The following is a 21,494-nucleotide window of genomic DNA, read 5'->3' on the forward strand; positions in this document are numbered from 1 at the left end:
TTACAGAACTAAATTATTATTCATCCCTTCCTTCAAGTTATTTGTTCCCCATAGTTTCATAAATTAAAGATGCACTGTTACTCCCCAATAAGATTTACCACAATTAATACAATTGTTTAAATATACCACAAAGGATGAATAAATGTCAGAAAAATGGTTATTATGAAGAATACAGTGTTTAATTTGAAAGAAATGAGCATAAAACACAGTATTTCTACCTTATGAGCCTATAGACCACAGTTAATCTTTTAGCATTCACCAATCATTTAATATTTTTGCGTTTTCAGCTATTAAATACATGGTTACAATCTTGTTGTCAGTAGTTAATATTTTTCATAAATGCATTATTTAGTAAGTATTTTAAGGTTTATCAGTCAAAATTTATGTTTGTTATGCAGTCATGTGTATGTATTGATTTTGAATAAGAGTGTCGCTTTAAGCATTTATCATGCATGTTCTATACATGTGTTGTATTTGTCACCTTTTATAATTAGCTTGTTTGGCCACATGGGTCTATGACTGTTTGGGGGTGGAGTGTGTAAGCTTATTTATACTCGCACTCGAGCCTTGGCCATTCGGCAAGTGCTCCGTTAAGATTTTTAGTCATTTTAGGTTTTTGGATAAAGTGCACAGACAGAATGTAACCCTGGTTAGAGCTACCCTGGTTCTTTAACGAGCACCAGTGTATAGCACTGTCACACGGGACCCCGATTTAACGTCCCTCCCGGAAGACGATTAGTATTTTGTAGTGATGAGATGGGGAATCAAACCTGCAACCCCTGGATTGATAGTCAAGTATGTTACCACTAGACCATGGATCTGCCATATGACTGTTTGGTTAACACAGTCATGTTTATATCCATTCTAATCTATCACCCATACTCTACATGTGTATGTCTATTTTTAGAAAGTGTCACCTTAACCTTGAACTATTAAACCAAACGTGATGCTGCTGTATGTTAGGCTGGTCCATGGTCTAGTGGTATATACTTGACTGTCAATTCAGGGGTCGCAGGTTTGATTCTCCGTCGCACCACTAAAACATTACTTATTGTCTTCCGGGCAGGAGGTTAAATGGGGGTCCTGTGTGACAGAACCAGGGTAGCTCTATCTAGAGGTAATTTCTGCCTGTGCACTATGCTCCAAAAATCTTAAACGACTTACAATCTTATTGGAGCAATTGCTGAATTTGGCAAGGCCCGAGTGCGAATATAAATAAGCTTACACACTGCTTGTACATGTTACATTAGACACAAAGAAAAACTTCATGACAATTATAATACATATGTTTGAATTACTTTAGTTTACTTCTAATAAAAATGACCATTATCACTACATGAACTGCTTCAAGGACTTCATTGATCAAAGGCATTCAAGACAAAAAATGCAACAATATAGCTGCAATAACATTGTGAATTAAGAAAAACTTCAAGGTTTAGAATTAAAGGGCTTATAAGCCTTGATTATGTATAATATATATAACCCTTGATGAAAATTATGTCTAATCAGTTTTGTTTTGTCTTGTGTAGCCTTACTAAGCATAAAACTCTTGACCCTGACCTTGACCCCAGCTGCCTTAATATATAGTTGATATACACCAAGTTTCATAACCATGAAGAGTTAGCAAATGTGAAGACGTCAGGCCCCAATTTCTCGAAACTTCTTAAGTCCCATATAACAGGATTAAGCTAATCTCACTATTATTGTTGTTCTATAAAATGTGTTATATTTACGTCTTCAAGAATTTTTCAAAATGATGTAGAAATAATCTGTATGATTATCAGAATAAACCATTTTTCATTTATCAAAATCTATTTTCAGTATGTATTTTGGCTAATTGAAATAAGCGACTTAAGCCTGTTAGGCTTAAGAAGTTTCGAGAAATTGGGGCCTGGTCTTCTCAGTCAAATCAGAGGCATAACTAGACTAATAATTGAAATCAAGTTTTGAATTACATGGCATTTCTTCAATTCATGACATCTTAATACAGTCAAACATTTCAGTTACCTTCAAATTCAACGATGGAATCCTATAAAAACGCACACTTTTGGTATTACGGAAATCCTCATAAAAGTTCTGTCTCACGGATATCTCCATACTGGGATCAATCACAAGATTAATTGTAACAGTTTTGTAGATTACTTGTGAATTTTAAATAATCACTGGCCATACTGATTCTAAAAACAATGATTAAAACATCAGCAGGCCTTAGATGACAATTTTAAGTAATGAACTGTCTGGGGAGACGTGAAGCGTTGTCATGGTAATGTCATAACATTATAGAATATACCTATAGTTTCATAGCAGTTATAAGTATTGGATAATATGGTATCTACCTTCTGGCCAATGTAATGACTCTTATAAATGCCAGTTTCTGCAAACACAATCATACTAATTGCTCAGACAAATATGGAATCAAATTATGAAAAACAGAATGAAAATGCCCTACAGTTAAAAAATATATATATAAAAGACATAGAATTAAAAAGAAAGCTTAAATCTAATGAGCGCAGATAGATGTTTTTATGGTTACATGAAGATGAGAAATATAATTATTATTTTTTTGTTACAGAACTGTATAAGGGACTAAGCGACCTAAAATACCTTTACGGCAAAATCAGATGCCAATGGGGGGTATATCATTGTACTGGAGGCATACATCTATTAAAACTACAACTATTTTGAATATCACATCAACCTTAAACTTGACAAAAAAGCATTTAAGATGATGATGAAGTAATTCAAATATTTGTTTTTAAAACAGACGGACATACATAAGACAACAGCCAGAGATACACAGAGACAGATAAACAGATAAGCAGGCAGATATATGGACAGACAAAGCAGCATATATAGCACATAGCTCTCTCACTTTTCAGACCAGCTAATAATTGCCCAAGTCATATTACTGCATTTTAAGTTATAAGTGTGGCCAAATACTTCACCTCCTCAGCAGTCAATTGTACCATCTGGGGAATGTAGAGACTGGCTGTGATCATGGCGAGGCCGTGTATGGGGCGGTGGTTGTCCGGTTGGCAGATCACATAGTCTGGGGCCGGTGTGTGCTCGTGTCCGAATGCCAGCCCAGCACCCCAACCATCCGGAACCTTCAGCAGCACTTTCACCCTCTAGGTATAGAAGAAATGTAATGATAACACAACTTATTATTTTTCATTGTTTCAAAGTTGCAAAAATCATTTGCTTTGCATCCTTATTTTCATTTAAGATTTTGACAGAAAATGAAGCATACAACCAAAAACACCAATGTAAACTTTTCAAATAACATTTACTACTAAAAGGGAAGCGACTAGAATCAGCCCACCTTTCAAGAAAGTCAATCTTACTGTGATTCATAAAAATATGCATAGCCTTAACATTGGCATTCTTTGTTAAAGCCTTAATGTACATGTATAACCATGAGCTCATAAATGAAGAAGTCAATCTAATACCATTCACCTCAACCAAGCTTCCATGTTCCCAAATAAGAGCCCATACAGCAAGTGCAGGCACCCAAAGCCCAGGTGCTAGGGCAAGACACCAGCCCAACACCTCTGACCAGCCTGAGTACTGGACATGACCGTAGTGACTAGGTCCACCATATATTCCCGCACATGTGATCAGGCCCTGGATGGAAAACAAATACAACAACATAAATGTATTAAGTACTAACAGAAAACAAAAATTAGAGCTATAAGTAAAATATAAGTCCAAGAGAAAAAAAACTTTACGACAACTTGGCCCTTGCTCATGAAAAAAATGTTAGGCACCAGCAGCATAATGACCATGTGTGATTAACTGTAGTACCTTAGTAGTTAACATTGCTACACATTCATCACACATAAATCTAACTGATTAACCATTGCATGACTCAAAAAAAATCTTCTACTACCTTTTTTATGATGATTTAAAGTAAATAGAAAACCTACTGCAAGCACACATGGTATAGGAATACTACCCCAAGCACACATGGTGCAAGACAACCTACCGTTAGTATTCACACTGTAAGGCAACCGACCACAAGTACACATGGTGTAAGGGAACTTACATGAAATCTACCCCACAAATTTTAACAAAAGTACACAAGTAAAAGGAACGTGTACACAAGTGTAAGGAACCTTCAACAAGAACACATGGCGTAAACAACTTACCATAAGTACACATGGTGTAACAAATTTCCAGTTGGTCATCCACCAGAGTGAGTTCTTGTGTCCCGTCATATCTTCGATGTTGTGAAGGAACTTCTGGGCCCCAAACACGTACATGAGGATGCAGCACTCCAGCAGCACCACGATATAGGGCATGACAAGGGTCACATACCCGTCCAGGTAGTGGATAATGTACACACCCAGCTAAAAATAGCCCAAACATAGCTTAATGTGAGCAGATTTTAACCAATCAGAGAATATGAGTCAAAGTGCCATAAAACAATTATTATAATTTATAGCTAACCTTAAACGAGTGGGCAGGTATTCATGAAACATCTTAAGTCATTTTCTAACTTAAGTCATTTTCTTATGTTATGTATCTCACTTATCATTATTTTACAGGGCTTCTAAAATTTTGGAATTTTGGATCCTCAGTATGTCTGGATCCGGCCACAATCGGTCTAGACGCGCGAACCCCCCCCCCCCCCCCCCCCCTAAAAAAAAGGCCTGTTCAAAAGTCTGATTAATTAGAAATGTCACACATTTTTCGCGACGTCTTTTCTGTCAATATTTTTTCCCGATATCGCAATAATTTATTTTTATCATATAATTGCTTCATAACGCATACTATCTGAAATACTTTTTTCATTGACTGGATTCAAGCTACATGTACATACTTTTATGTAAAAAAAATACTTTTCTTTTAGTTTGACTTAATGTTTTTAGGAAATTGACTTAAGTTAAGAAATGACTTAAGATGTTTTATGACTACCGCCCCTGAAGTATATTGTAAATTTTTACAGGATTTAGTAAAGTATGTTTACTTTCAACTAAGATAAAAGTATTAAAATGTTTCTTTAAAACTAGACCACTAAACCTCATGATTGTCAACGAGGATAATACCTTGGTTGTGAGAAGGATGCCAACCGCCATAAAGAAAATACAAAGCACAAGTTGTAATGCCCAGCGACGCTGCCTGGTGACAGTCCCACCTTGTCCCCTGCGCCACTCGAGTCCCGCCTCAATAAGAGTTTGTACAAGCACAAGCAGGGAAGACACGCCTACTACACACACAACCGAGAAATACAGCATGAGGAAAGCGGTGGAGTCTGACACCCGTGTCAAGATGTAGGGGTATACGGCATAACCAACCTCATACTCTGTGAAAAAACAGGACTATTCATGGCTTAAAATTGATTTCAAATACATGATATTTTACTTTTCTTAGTTTAAAATCAAGCATTATGTAAGAAGAGATACTATATTGAAGTTTGCAATCATTTCATGAGGTACAGCCATACCCCACTGGTTCAAACAAGGCTCGAATTCCTTGTTGGCTCGAACTGGATGTAAAGGCCCGATTTCCATATACTGATGTAACAAACCAAACTTAAGAATTTTTACCAATGACCCTTTAGTGAGACTTTGATCTTTAACCCACAAACATTGGTCCATCCCTCTAAGAGAATTATCATTTTTATTATTAAATTATTATTAGTAAGTGAAAATAAAATCCAGAAATGTTGTGGCAAAACTATACAAAACTTGTAGCTTCCATGTTGACCTGGTATAAAATCTTATATGGTAACATATAAAAACAATTCAAGAGAAACTAGTTCTATGTTAAGAGTCATTGAAAGCATTGTCAAGGTCAAATCATTAGCAAAAGTGCACATGAACAGATTCCGGCTGTGAGTCTATGTCATGACCATCTTTAATAAGGCCTAAAAATAAAAAATGTTTCCTGTAACATGCTGAAAAAAAGATGGGACGGTAGATAGGGATTTTTTTTTTTTTTTTTTTAATTCTTGTTTTAAAATGTCAGAATGATCCAATATTCATGTTTATTTCAGGTGAATTATTTTAAAAAGAATTCAGTGTGATATATAGATTCAAACTTTCTGCCATAAATAAGCTAAAACTGCTAGCTTGACAGCCATTGTACATGTATGTCAGTTGTAGAATGCATTCTTTTGAAGGGCAAGCTATGCCAGGGTTCGACTCCGAGTGGTGGCAACATTATGTGCAATTTTGAGCATTGTCAGTATGTTCACCAGGGAAGCAGTTCATCTTTAGACTTTGCAAATATAACCCAGTGAAAAAGTGAATCAAATAACATTTAGACAATTTATTTTTGGCAAATGTTTTAAACAAAACTTTCAAAATGCATACATTTTGTAGTAATAAAACATGATATTATTGCACAAACTATTTTAAAATAGACTGTGTAATAATATCAAGTTGTATTACAATTAAATGTACATGACAACTATCATGAAATAAAATGCTGTTACAGCAAGAACTGGCAAGAATCTCCACAAAACATATATAAATCAATACTTCGAGTGATAAATGACTAGAATCAATGACTAAACCATTTAAGCTGTCAGAATTGTACAGGTCTTTGGGACCAGTGTAGACCCATGGTCTACCCTGTTCACTGCTTAGACACTTAAACCTAATCTACTGACTCAGCAGCGAACAGTGTAAAATGATAGATTGGACTGGAATACGTTTAAATAGACTAGAATCAGTATCAAAAAAGCTTGGACTGACCATTTTTTTGTAAACAGTACAAGAGCGGTCACAGACAGCTATATCCCCCGCCTCATGGGGACATTTTTTGTAACGAAAGCCAATCAATGGTAAGGGTAGTTTCTCAGGAATATAAGAAATGCGTAAAATTAAGAAAGCGCAATAACTCTTTCAAAAAAGGTCAAATTGCAAAAGCCTGACAATATGCACTGTGTCACTATATAGTCATAAACGTAAGAGGAGTTGCAAAGAAACAAATTTTAAATGTAAAATAAAGAAAGGGCAATAACTTTTTCAAAAATGGCCGAATCGCAAAAGCCAAACAATATGCGCTGCGTCACTATATAGTCATCAATCTGTGAAAGTTTGGTAAAAATTGCATGAAAAACGTAAGAGGAGTAGGGAAGAAACCAATTTTAAATGTAACCAGTCAGGGTCATGTGACCTGTACCAAATTCACAGAGGCGAAAGTTTACAACATGGCCATTAATTTCTGAAAGTTTGATAAAGATTTGTTGAATAATAACAAAGATGAATCCCGGACAGGGCTTATTTTGCCTACTTTAACACATCAAGGGGAGATAACTCCAGTCAGGGTCATGTGACCTGTACCAAATTCACAGAGGCGAAAGTTTACAACATGGCCATTAATTTCTGAAAGTTTGATAAAGATTTGTTGAATAATAACAAAGATGAATCCCGGACAGGGCTTATTTTGCCTACTTTAACACATCAAGGGGAGATAACTCTGGTCAGGGTCATGTGACCCGTACCAATTTCACAGAGGCGCAAGTTTACATCATGGCCATTAATATCTGAAAGTTTGAAAAAGATTTGTTCAATAACGACAAAGATGAATCCCGGACAAAAAAAAAACGGACGGACAGACGGACAGACAGACAGACGGACGGACAACCCGATTCCAGTATACCCCCCCCCAAACTTTGTTTTGGGGGGTTTAAAAAACAGGGCAATAACTCTTTCAAAAATGGCCGAATCGCAAAAGCCCAACAATATGCGCTGCGTCACTATATAGTCATCAATCTGTGAAAGTTTGGTAGAAATCGCATGAAAAACGTAAGAGGATTTGCGAAGAAAACAATTTTAAATGTAAAATAAGCAAAGGGAAATAACTCTTTCACAAATGGTCAAATCGCAAAAGCCCGACAATATGCGCTGCTTCACTTTATGATCATCAATCTGTGAAAGTTTGGTAGAAATCGTATGAGAAATGTAAGAGGAGATGCAAAGAAATGAATGTGGGACAGACGGACAGACGCACACACGCAAGCACGCACACTCACGCACGGAATCGCGCCTACCATTACTATATCCCCTCGCCTTTTCAAGGCGGGGATAAAAACAGCAAAACTAGTACACGTACAGTTCCTTCATTAAATAGTTTCCACAACTTATTTTTTTTAAAACAATTTCCAGTGTTTTAAAAAGATCTGCTGTATTAGATCCACTGTTCATTCTGTAAAAATCTCAAGCACGATGAAAATATAATCAATATAACTTTCTTTTTTTTTTTCTTGTCACACAATTTTATTCAAGTTTACAATCATAAAACACTAAATGATGACTATGATACAATGTAGCATAATTATATAAACTTATCCTTTCTGAAAGTAGCTGAACATTCTTTTTTTTATCTCATTCATTTTTACACAGAGAACAAATCAATGCACATACATTAAGGCAATAATGTCATAATAACAATTTTATGTGTTTTCTTATATCTGTATATCCATTCTTATGTACAAAAAAAATGTGAACATTGTAACTAGAAATAGGATAATTGCTCATTTTACTCAAATGAAGCTTTTCATTTTGAACCGAAGGCATCACATTCAATGCAGACATCACATTCAATGCAGACATCACATTCAACAAGATTTAGGGGTGCTTACATGCATCTCTTTCTTTGCCATCATTGTAACACATCCATTAAATTATAAGAAGTTCTGTCATTTCTTTCCATACATTGCAGTCTTTCCTTCAGAGTTCATCACTGTCTTCTACACACCATGCTTTTCTTGCTGTACTACCACCATATTTAGTCATGTTATTCAATTGTCCTCTGAGCAATAATACTCTTCCAGGGAGTTACATCCCTTCACTTATTTTAAAACTGTTGTTCACTAATGTCAAACTAGTTCACCCTTTTCTATACACTTTTTACAATATCTCATAGGTCCATTGGTCATAAAAGATGGTATGTAACCTTACCCACCGTTAAAGAGGCAAACGCCAATACCATGTCGAGAGTTATCCCCATTATCCAAGTAGAGTTATCTCCCTTAAAGGCCCAATGATTGTAAGCACCTAACGTTCATTTGTCCAGGACACATAGTAGGTTGACCCCCGACATTCCAAGATTTACTCTCCCTAACATTCCATTTTCCTTGTGCTGTATGTGGTACAGGAAAAACAGGATGGCATGGAACATGTTGTTTCTACCCTTGGGCAGGTTGAACAGTGTCTTTAATGACCACTTGGAAATGTGGTGGGTTAATGCTGGTCTGGTATAGCAGTAAGTTATCCTTCTCAAGGTTAGGTTTGTCTGGAGTTTTGAGGAAGTGTTGGCTGGTGAACGTTTTTCCATGATCGGGGTACCTTAGGTCGGTGGAAGCCGCGAATCTAGGTATGTGCAGAACATATGCATCACCAACTGAGTATCTGTGGGCAAGTGTTCGCTCCATGGTTTCCCGTACTTGCCCCCACCACCACCTCGATTCCACAAGAACTCGCTGACACACCCATCACTACCCAACTCTTTTATCCTCTTGACCATGTACTCCTGATCTGACGTACAGTAGAGATAGGGGACCATCATATTGAGGGTTGGAACATGCGCCACTTTGGTCAGAGCCAGCTGTTTCAATGTTGACACACCAACTTCCCCAATTTCTGTATCTTCACTGCCTATTTTCCGAAGCTGTGAATTGATGGTGTCAATTTCCCGTGATAGTTTCACCATTATTGTATTGCCGAGCCACTTTCTAAGACGCTCAATCCAGAGAAACAGGTCGTCATCTGTCACTCCAAGAGGCCTCCAGACCTCTTCTCCCATATTATCGCTATCATCCGTCCGCGACTTATGGCTCTGTGGGGAGAGACTGGCAAGCTGGTACTGGTTTTTACGGAACACATGGCTCAGATCCAGGCTTGGACGGCCGTAACTCCAGAATGATGAACTGTTCAGCGACATGTCCTGGCAACTGAGAGCTGCCTTGTAATCTTTCTCATCCTGCTCCTTCAAGTACACTGACAAGGACTGTAAGTCTATCATCTTGTCAGATGGGGAAGGTGATCTAAAACATGATGGGAGTGAAAGTCTGGATCGAAGTCCACTGCCATCCAGACTTGACAGTGACGCATCGGGCGAGTACGGAGTAAATGAAGAGTTGGAAAAACCTGACAAGTTACCACTGCTGGTCACTCCTGCCTAAAGATGCCTGACCACTAGCAGACCACTAGCAGATAGGATAGAGTTTCCCGGACTTGCGTAACTGTGGGAGGCAGTAAATGACCCAAGGTTGGTTGGAGTCATGGCCGCGTTACTGCTCCAACGGCTGGACGGACTATAAGCAGTATGAGAGCTAGATGGAGTACTACTGGAGAATACCAGGCTATTCTCGCCATTAGATGGAGCAGAGCTGCGAATAGGTCATTGTCCTTGACCCCAAGGAGTCGCTTCTGTATCTGAGTGACTTTCAGTTTGTTGTTGAAGACATGGTACGAGAGGCATTTGAACACATCGGAGACAATACTGAATACTAGCACGACAATTAACAACACCTCTATATACCAGAAGACTGTTCTGCCAATCTGCAGTACTGCACTCAGAAAGAAAATGTTCATGTCAATATAAAGCAGAAATATTGCTACTCCACATGCCATGACGTTCCTCTGAGCATGTTGCACGCCTAGAGATGTTTTCCAGGTACCAAAAGTCTGTGATAACTACTATAATACCTATTTATTTAGATTCACTGACTCCCGGAAAAAAAACATGACCGCCATTACTAGCGCATGCACAAAATCAATATAACTTTTAATAGAATACCTTGTCTTATTTCCTTTTCTGGACTTGACTGGACCACGATGGTTAAAAAATTCCCAGAGTCAAAACTTGGAAAAATATGTTCTGACTCTGACGAACGTATTATTTAGTTAATGCATCTTCGTTATGTAACCTAATGCATCCTTGTCAAATTCCAATATGCACCAGCGATTGTTTTGTTGCAACGACATCTTTCTTACTTTAACCTTCACTTTCACGTTTATCTTTTTTTCCGGAAGTAAACAAAAACATTCAACATTCCTATTGCCAATATTGCAACATTGTATTTTTCATAAATGGCATAACCATAACTATACAATACTGTTTTGTTACAGAACTTAACTATAACACTGAGTGACAATGATCTACGCAATTCTCCTTTCACTTTCATTAAAATTGACAGGAAGTTAGCGTGCATCTGTTTCCCGCCCTTTTAGACCATGTGGTACGAACAATGTTTACTTTTCTGTTAACTCATTAAAAACTTATAAGAATATTTTTTTAATTATTGGAGACATAATAAAACAACTTAAAATAAATGAACAAAATATATCTTAGCATTGTTGTTTTTTAAAACTATCGCACTTAGCGAAAAAGCAGAAGGTATCCGTTAATTTAATGGGCGGAGTTAATATTACGTCATTGAGTTTGAGTGCTGCTAATTGACATGGTTACCGATCAGATTCCAGATCAATAATCACTTGTCACTTTGGGTGTTTATTGCTCTTGTGGGTCAAACAAACATTCAGATCATGAATTGAGGCTCCTTTCAGATGATACCGACTCTCACACCGAAATTCTCCCGCGTCAAAACTGACACATACTACAAATGTATGATGCGTCAATATCGGGTCATTTATGATTTCAGTGCGTCAAAACCCGGGAGCTCGGGTCAATTGAAAGCCCTGCAGTTTTATGTCACAGCCATTAAGCTTTTTGCCATTGTTTCAACTTGTCAAACTGGAAACGTTTGTAACTATGCGACAAGTTCGGACACTACTAAATTAGTGAAATTATCGTTGTCATCACAGGCCAGAGATCGCTAAAAATCTGACTTTTCGAATTTTGGGGCATAAAAAATTTGCGGTCGGCGGTAAAAAATTACGGTCGGCTGGTTACAGGAAACAGACATATTTTTTTTTTAGGCCTAACACAAAGGTAACTGAAATTAAGTTATACAATACCTGTGTGATGTGGAAGGTTTTCTACTGAGGTGTTGGTGATGTTAGCTAGAATGCCGAGACCTGAGCAGACTGTCAACCCACTAAACAGCACTGCTAAAACGTTACACATGCAGATCAACAGAAAGTTCCTGGAATATATAACATGAAATGTGATAAAAACACCAAGATGGTCTAGTTTTTTGCAGTCAAACATGAGACATAGCTTGACAATTGTTTAACCCAGTGTCACAGGTCTGGCTACACGCTTCACAATGTCACTAGTCATATGTGAACAAAGTTTCAAATATCGCCATATTGCCAAACAAGGGGAGTAACTTCACAATTGTTTAATCCAATGTCATGCTGGCTTAGTAACATGCTTGACAATGTCACTAGACATAATATGTGAACAAAGTTTCAAATATCGCCATATTGCCAAACAAGGGGAATAACTTCACAATTCCTTTATCCAATGTCACAGGTCCAGCTATATGTTTACATTGTCACTAGTAATATGTGGACAAAGTTTCCATGTATCAAAATTCTAACTCCCGGCAGCTTATAATTTAGAGTTTTTGTCCTAACAAGTAATCTTTATGGAATGTGAAGGAAAAGTTAGAGGAACTAGATCAAAGCATTCTCCTGATATTGCACGGAAATATTTTTTTACATTAGAGGTCACAGCGACGTTGACCTTTGACCTTGTGACCTCCCAAAATATAGGAGTTTTCAAAACCTCATGATCAACCTCCCTACCAAGTTTGGTGAACCTAGGTCAAACCATTCTCAAGATATTGAGCGGAAATGTTTTTTACATTGGGGGTCGCCGCGACCTTGACCTTTGACCTAGTGACCCCAAAAACAATAGGGATCTTCTACACCTCATGACCAACCTCCCTACCAAGTTTGGTGAACCTAGGTCAAACCGTTCTCAAGATTTTGAGCAGAAATGTTTTTTATATTGGGGGTCGCCGCGACCTTGACCTTTGACCTAGTGACCCCAAAAACAATAGGGATCCTCTACACCTCACGACCAACCTCCCTACCAAGTTTGGTGAACCTAGGTCAAACCATTCTCAAGATATTGAGCGGAAATGTTTTTTACATTGGGGGTCGCCGCGACCTTGACCTTTGACCTAGTGACCCCAAAAACAATAGGGATCCTCTACACCTCACGACCAACCTCCCTACCAAGTTTGGTGAACCTAGGTCAAACCATTCTCAAGATATTGAGCGGAAATGTTTTTTACATTGGGGGTCGCCGCGACCTTGACCTTTGACCTAGTGACCCCAAAAACAATAGGGATCCTCTACACCTCACGACCAACCTCCCTACCAAGTTTGGTGAACCTAGGTCAAACCATTCTCAAGATATTGAGCGGAAATGTTTTTTACATTGGGGGTCGCCGCGACCTTGACCTTTGACCTAGTGACCCCAAAAACAATAGGGATCTTCTACACCTCATGACCAACCTCCCTACCAAGTTTGGTGAACCTAGGTCAAACCATTGTCAAGATATTGAGCGGAAATGTTTTTTACATTGGGGGTCGCCGCGACCTTGACCTTTGACCTAGTGACCCCAAAAACATTAGGGATCTTCTACACCTCATGACCAACCTCCCTACCAAGTTTGGTGATCCTAGGTCATGCGGTTTTCCAGTTATCGATCGGAAACGAAGTGTGACGTACGGACGGACTGACGGACTGACGGACTACCGGACTACCGGACTGACGGACAGGGCAAAAACAATATGTCTCCCCCAGAGAGGGGGAGACATAATTATTTCATTTTTTTTTTTACACAATCATGGTGTTAAACTTTGAATTCAGTCAAAATAAGACGGGAAGAAAGCTGTGATTGTTATGGAAACATGGGTAAAGTAATTGTCATCATCATCAAGAAACTGATGTTCAAAAAAATAATCCTTTTAAAAAAAGAAGTATAACACATTGAACAAGAGCTGTCACAGAGACAGCGCGCTCAACTATTCCACCGCTTTTCAGTGTAAGGATTGAAAAGTTTTGGCGAAACATGCATGGATCACTGTTAGATTAGATTTCAATGCAATACATGATGTGCTGAGATATTAACATAAATGTGGTTACATGCAAAATTTTAACCAGAAATTTTTAGTCTAATAATAAAGGGCCATTACTTGCAAAATACAGTTATCTAACTTGGATATTCAATTAGGTTGGGTGGTTGTGTACCATTGTATCATGTCTCAATGCAATACATCAAGTAGTTGCTGAGATATTATCCTATGTGTGCTAACATGCAAGACCTTAACCAGAATTTCTAAGTCGAATAATAAAGGGCAATTTTTTGCATTAAATGCAAACTAGAGTTATATAACTTGAATCATTAAGTAGGTTGGATGGTTGATTACCATTGTATCAAGTCCCAATGCAATACCTCAAGTAGTTGCTGAGATATAAACTTATGTGTGCTTGCACGCAAAACCTTAACCAAGGTGTGACGCCGACGCTTGGGTGAGTAGTATAGCTCTCCTTATTCGTCGAATAGTCAAGCTCAAAATTCATTATTTTAGGCAGTTTTAAACATTGATGGTTTAATAAGTCCTACGTCTGAAAATCATGCAAGTTGGCTTGTATAATTTTTCATAAAATATACAATTTCAATTAAGTCTTAGCAACAGAACAGTAAAAGATTTCCTGGTACCTGGGTCCTTTTTCACAAAGCAACTTCAATGAAAATTTCAACATTAAATTGCCAGATTTTTTCCCATGAACTAGTTTGAATTGTTTCTTCCTAATTGAAGTTCATTGATATGAACTGGTTAATTAGACCAATATCTACTTATTTTCAACCTTTTAAGTTTAAAACAATTTCTAGTTTAGTTTAATTCAACTTTCAAAAGAGCCAATTTTCAACTCATTGAACATTTATTTCCCAGATGTTTCATTACTACAGGTTCTGATCATGGAACACTGGTTATATAGGCCACATACCTGTAGCAGTGACTATGGAAATGGGTGTATCCCGCCAGCGTGTGTAAACATCCCGTACCCAGGCTCAACGTGTAGAACAGAAGCTTACCCGCATCATACCAAATCTTCAGAAATAGAAAAGTAAAGTTTTAATGTCACTATGCACTACATGACTAAATTACTTTCCAGCAGAGACATTAAAGGGTTAACATTATTATGTAATACCAGATTTAATACATATTTAGTACTAGGAAAGTTGCACTATTCCACCAGAAAACCATCTTTGTGAATGGACATGACCCAGCTGTGTTATTCACATGAAATAATGAACCAGTCTCCAACATCTTGGCAGCTTTAAGTTTCTACCAGTCAGTACTGAGGAAGTATTGTAGCCATATCAGATTGTCATCTTTATCAGTTTCAGTTGTATTTATGAAACCATCCTATATTTCAGCTTAACATTGCAAAATTATCTCCCTTCTGTCTAGACTTCACTAACCTCCACAGCTCCTAGTTTGTGCCAGTCTGGACTGAGGAAGTATCGTACCCCAGTCAGACTGCCATCTTGCAGCATCGACATCACAAACAGTACCAGTAGACCCAGGTAGGGGAAGGGGGCCAGTACATGCATCACCTAAAGAACACAATATTAAACTCATAATGATGAAACCCTGGAAAACAAGTAATTTTTGTGAAAATGTAAGATGTTTGTCATATATTATGCCCCCTGAGCGCCAATGTGTCAGAAACATGTGAAAGGTGATTTAAACCCGGTATTTTAAAAATAAAGCATTGATTATTTACCTTTGACCTACTACTTGTAAAACCAAAAGGCACCTTCTACTAGTGCTATGACAACCTAATCCTGGAGATTCATGATTGTAGCTCAATCAGTCTCGATTTGTTGTGTGGAAAAAGTTTTAATAAGACTGTTGACTGTGATCTTTGACCTAGTGACTCCAAAAATAATAGGGGTCATCTAATGGTCAACGGCAACCTCCCACAATGTAACTTTGATTGACCTATGTCAAACTGGTCTCAATCTCTTATTGTGCAGACAAGTTTTGATAAGACGTCTTATGAGGGCAACCTACCACCCCAGTTATGATGGTCCTCAGGTAAAACTGATCTCAAATTATTGAGCAGGCAAGAGCTGGTCCACTTACTGTATGACTGAGAGACATTTGATAACCTATAATTATTAATCTCCACTAAATATGCTAAAACAAGAATAAATATTTAACCGGGAACTAGCATTTTTAAAGCCTTGTGACTACAGGAAACCATTAAGGCAAAGATATAGGTACCAGGCAGGCGATCTCCTCAGCACTGGAAAGATTAATGAGGATTTATTACCTGACATTGCCAATAGCAGCTGGTTCGTATATGAGACAGGCCAATACAGATGCCTAGAAAAACACCAGTCTCCAGTGCCAGACAGCCATCCCAGGGACTACAAGTTAACCATGGCAACCAAGCCTCCACACCAGGGAATTATTGAACAATTGAATAACTAACCTTGCCAATAGATGTTGGTCCATACATGAGGCAGGCATAAACACAAGCCCAGATGAGCAGCAGACACAGACATAGATACCAGACAGGTGGTCCCAGTTCCTCCATGTCAACCCCAGCAACCAGCACCTCCTCACTGAAGAGTTAACCAGTTGGTAATAGTTGTGATTCATAACTTGCAACATGTATCTTCACCTGACAAAGATGAGACAATAAATTAAGTTTACAAGGGGTGTCTCAAAAGTTTTCACCTAAACTTCATAATAGATAACGAAAAGAATAATTAATTATACAAATACAAAGTTTAATATCTCTTTTTTAGTACTCTTATAAATCTATCAAATACAACAAGAGCTGTCACAGAGACAGCACGCTCGCCGCTCGCCGCTTTTCGGTGTATGGATTGAAAAGTTTTGGTGAAACATGCATGGATCACTGTTAGATAAGATTTCAATGCAATACATGATGTGCTGAGATATTTACATAAATTGAATGGAAAATATTTGAGGTGGTACGCAAACTTGAACGTAAATTCTAAGTCGAAAAAAGGGCATAATTTTGTCAAAATGCTTGATCGAGTTACCTCCTCCTGTGTTCAGGTTGGGGGTATGATGGTGAACAAGTGTGCGAAGTTTCAAAGCCATATGTCAATGGACTTTGAAAATGTTTGAGGTGGTACGCAAACTTAAACGTAAATTCAAAGTAGAAAAAGGGGCATAATTTTGTCAAAATGCTTGAAAAAGTTACCTCCTCCTGTGTACAGGTTGGGGGCATGATGGTGAACAAGTTTGCAAATTTTCAAAGCCATATGTCAATGGGCTTTGAAAATATTTGAGGAGGTACGCAAACTTTAACATAAATTCTAAGTAGAAACAGGGGTATAATTTTGTCAAAATGCTTGATAAAGTTACCTCCTCCTGTGTACAGGTTGGAGGCATGATGGTGAACAAGTGTGCAAAGTTTCAAAGTCATATGTCAATGGACTTTGAAAATATTTGAGGTGATACAAAACTCTTACAAAAACTTTAACATATGTGGTTAAGCCGATGTCGACGCTCGGGTGACTAGGATAGCTCTCCTTATTCTTTGAATAGTTGAGCTAAAAAACAAGGATTTTTTTACATTGAAACAAGGGCACTGTGACCTTGTGCCCATTAATTCTCCAGTGAAAGGCCCGTGTCTCAAAGAATCATGTCCTTAATCTTTCACACCATCATATTCATCGTCTATGATTGACTGATGCCGTCCTTAAATTGTCCATGCCACTTAAACATCAAACAACTGCAACAATTCTTTGGACTATTTTATCATATTAAACGTCTTCGTAGGTGTTTTCCTGAGCGCTTCACAAAACTGTATCACTGCCCTTTGATTCGCATCACCAAATGAGGTCATAATTGTTTTAAGTCTCTCTTAGATAGGAGGTTGTTGTTTTTATATTTCTGTACATGAAATTGTTACACACATTAAAATAACAGGAAACGACGTTGTGACTACGCATAAAGGGCAGGCAAAATTACACGTAAAAAAACACCTCGAGAAAGTGTTATTTTGTGCATTTAGGAGAAGACCTTGCTTGTATTTAGTAATGTTAAACTGGTGTGCGCCATGTGAACATTTATAGGGTTCCATAGAAAAGATTTAAGGTATAGTTTGAATGGAAATGTAACAATTTACTGTTTTTGTTTCATAAAGTCCAATATTTGTCTTTTTTTACTAACAAGTTAATATTCTATTTGTTAAAACAAAACTTATGAGAAAAGTCTACAAACTTCAGGGACACCCTTTGTATTTTCTATGCAATTATTACATTGTTATTATCAGATGCAGGACATTCCTTTGTACATGGCAGGTGAAATGCACATTAAATATGGTTTGAATGAGAGCTTTCCATTAATATTTTATATGAACTCTACTAGAAAAAAGTTCCTAAGACTTCAATGTCAATAAATTTCTTACTACTTTTAAACAATGCATTTAAATTAATATTATATTTAGACACAAATGTCAATAATAACTTATAACTTATAACAAACAACATATTTACTAGAAATACTGTATGGCCCCTCTATATATTTTGGAATGTGGATCTGTGTTGTTGAATGTTCCAAGAGTTGTGTCCCTTGATGAGTTGGTTAAAGCAGAGTAGGAATCTAAATAACACTGTACATCTGAAAGTAGAGAAATGGGTCTTATTTCTGTTTCAATCACATTCATGTATCATAATAATATGTTAAACGCTGAAAAGTTGTTCAAAATGATTTTGCCAAGTTTTATTTTTTTTAAACCAGCTGCTACCATGATTGAAATGATAAACCATGGACCGATTGTTCATGACCTTTATTAAGGTTAAAAATCTTTGTTAACAGTAATCTAGTGACAGGTCAGTAGAAAGGTCAAGGTCACCATACATGACCAATACCTGAATAATAATTCAAATGAAATATAAATACAATGTCTCACTCTCAGCTCCATCTTTTCAAAGCTCTTAGAACAGTTTTAGCGTTAATGTGATTTTTATTATCATTTATTTGTAGATAATTATATATACATCTTTGTTAACTTTTAAATCTTTACCGATCTGGAAGTTTAATAATCACTTAAAAGTCTTGTAATCTGCAGTGCTCCTAACAAGATTTTAGACATCAGTTTTAGTTGTATTTGTTTTATTTAAATATGAGTACATCATCAAATTGTTCACCTCCTTAAGTTAACATCGATGTCGTTAATCCCCTTGTTAACTTAAATCAAGTTCTGAACAATGGGTATTATCTTTCAGAAAGAAGGCACATCAATAGTTTATGCAACATCTTGCAACTTAATAAGCATTATCTTATGTAAGGTTATCAAGCAGTCATCAAATACATTTGGTTGAAAGTCTAGTCTGAATGGAGCTTAGGATGGACTAAATACAAGTACTGTGGTTACCTGTTATGTTGCCACACTGCCAGGGCAGTTGGCTTCCTGAAAGGGCTGTTGCCATGGCAATCCCAAAATAGTACACAGCCCATGTGACCTCCATGGCGTAGTAACAGGTCAGCAGAAAGGTCAAGGTCACCATACATGGACCAATACCTGAATAAAAATTCAAATGAAATATAAATACAATGTCTCACTCTCCATCCATCTTTTCAAAGCTCTTAGGACAGTTTTAGCGTTAATGTGATTTTTATTAACATTTTTTGTAGATAATATATATATATATATATATATATATATATATATATATATACATATAACAAATAATGTATTATTCATTTGGTTTGGTAAACATTTCTACAGTAAAACTGCGGTCGTTCGAACAAGCGGTCGTTCGAGAAGTGGCGTTCCCTCGAGGTCGGAGTTTGGTCCCGAACTTTTTTCCTTCTATTTTCATATAAAATTTACCTAAGCTGCATCGAAACCTAATTATGTCGAGGAGTCGAGTAATATACTCGGTCCCAAGTACACAAATCATGCACAAAACCTTATGGCTAAATAGTAATAAAAATATGAATAAACACTACCATATCGATCCAACAGAATCTCTGAAATGAATTCCTTCTTGTCACTGCTTTTCAATATGGCAATTTTGTAAAAGTAAAAAAATCTATTTATTCATTTATTGATATTTCTTTTACATTTTATATTTAGTATACATATAGTATACGACAGCCTTTGAACATATGAGCGATTTCCACAATGTAACACATAATCGGTGTCTTAGTAAACAGACGACTTCAAACTTGAAATACACTGAACTAGTTCATGACAGACTGCATGGAGAATTGAATATCGGGTCGTTCGAAACATCGGTTCCCTCGAGGTTAAAGCTTGGTCCCCGGTGACCTAGAGCAATCGCAGTTTTACTGTATACTTAAGCAAGATTTAATGATCTCATTGGTTGTACAAGCAATAATTTCAGGCCTAATTATTATCATTTTATGAGTCTGTCTAGCAATCATTGTTTGTAATACTGCATCATTAGTGAATGATCTTGAATAATTATAACTCGACAGCAGCTTCTGTATTCCAAGGACATACAAATTAATGATGTATTCTAATAAATATCCAAGATCCTTTAATAAATATATAATAGAGGTCATAAATGAAGCTGATTGGATGACAAAAAGGAGACCAATTGATGCGTTTATGTGGAAACTGTATTTATGGAGGAAACTGGAAACCAGTTTTCGACTGGAGATGACCCATACCATATTCACTGGCCCTAAATATCATGTTGAGAAATTTTCTGACTTGATAACTAAATATCTATTCTGCGTTTCTTTCAGATTGGATGAACACTGTTTAACTTATAAAAAAAATAAGATACTTTTAACACAAATTTTGTCTTTATATTTGACTATGTTAACTTTTGTTTCCAGGAATATGACCCATATTCACACTCAGGTCTTCAATATAATGTTGACAATTATTCTGACCAAGTTTCAGAAGATTGTAATAACATTGTTGAATGTATGAAAGCATTGTTTTCTTGATTTGAACTAGTGACCCTTTTTTTGTTTGAATGAACACCCACAAATTTGTGAAGAAACATGAATCTGGATGACATGATTTTGTATAAATATTTGACCTAGTGACCTTGTTCTAATTATGAGCTGACCCATATTTACAATCATTATAAATATCATGCGGACAAGTTTCAAAGAGATTGGATAAAACTGTTTTGTTAAGGACACAGAAAAAGGAAATATTAAGCGTAACTTGAAAACAAATCCGCCCGAAGTCCACCCAGTTAAGACAATCGATGACCCAGAATTTTTAAATTCAAAACCTGACTAAGAATGTTTGCCTTAAACTCCATTTTTTTCAGTTTCTAACATTGAGATGAATTTATCTAAAATCAGAAAATAAGACTGTTTTTCTGCATGACATATCACTGTTTAAAGATTTTAGCACTTTCAATGCTGATGAAAACTAGAGCTTTCAATGAATGTGATTACCTCAATATCCCCAAATGCCGCCCTCCTAGAAAATGGCAGTGAAATATTTAGAAATACCAGCTGATATTGACTATGCTGTGGGTATAGTGATGGTTTTACACATTGCATTGTCTCTCTTATACCAATTTGTTTGAAGAGTGATTAAATTATGTCCAGATGTTTCAAGTTATT

The 21,494-nt window shown here is 36.9% G+C and overlaps 1 protein-coding gene across 6 annotated transcripts in view; it reads right to left on the reverse strand.

Moving 5' to 3' along the window:
• The window catches only part of LOC128228029 (uncharacterized), a 93,566-nt gene that overhangs the window by 38,672 nt on the left and 33,400 nt on the right, over nt 1-21,494 (reverse strand). For all 6 annotated transcript variants that reach the window (XM_052939061.1, XM_052939059.1, XM_052939057.1 and 3 more), the window contains 10 exons: nt 19,309-19,455; nt 18,428-18,551; nt 16,384-16,516; nt 15,365-15,499; nt 14,887-14,990; nt 11,934-12,061; nt 5,049-5,305; nt 4,149-4,349; nt 3,457-3,624; nt 2,946-3,128 (listed from right to left, as the gene is read on the reverse strand). In XM_052939061.1, the coding sequence (XP_052795021.1) occupies nt 2,946-3,128; nt 3,457-3,624; nt 4,149-4,349; nt 5,049-5,305; nt 11,934-12,061; nt 14,887-14,990; nt 15,365-15,499; nt 16,384-16,516; nt 18,428-18,551; nt 19,309-19,455 (1,580 nt within the window). The remainder of the gene's footprint in view (nt 1-2,945; nt 3,129-3,456; nt 3,625-4,148; nt 4,350-5,048; nt 5,306-11,933; nt 12,062-14,886; nt 14,991-15,364; nt 15,500-16,383; nt 16,517-18,427; nt 18,552-19,308; nt 19,456-21,494) is intronic.

Source organism: Mya arenaria, chromosome 3, assembly GCF_026914265.1.
Source record: "Mya arenaria isolate MELC-2E11 chromosome 3, ASM2691426v1".
NCBI lineage: Eukaryota > Metazoa > Mollusca > Bivalvia > Myida > Myidae > Mya > Mya arenaria.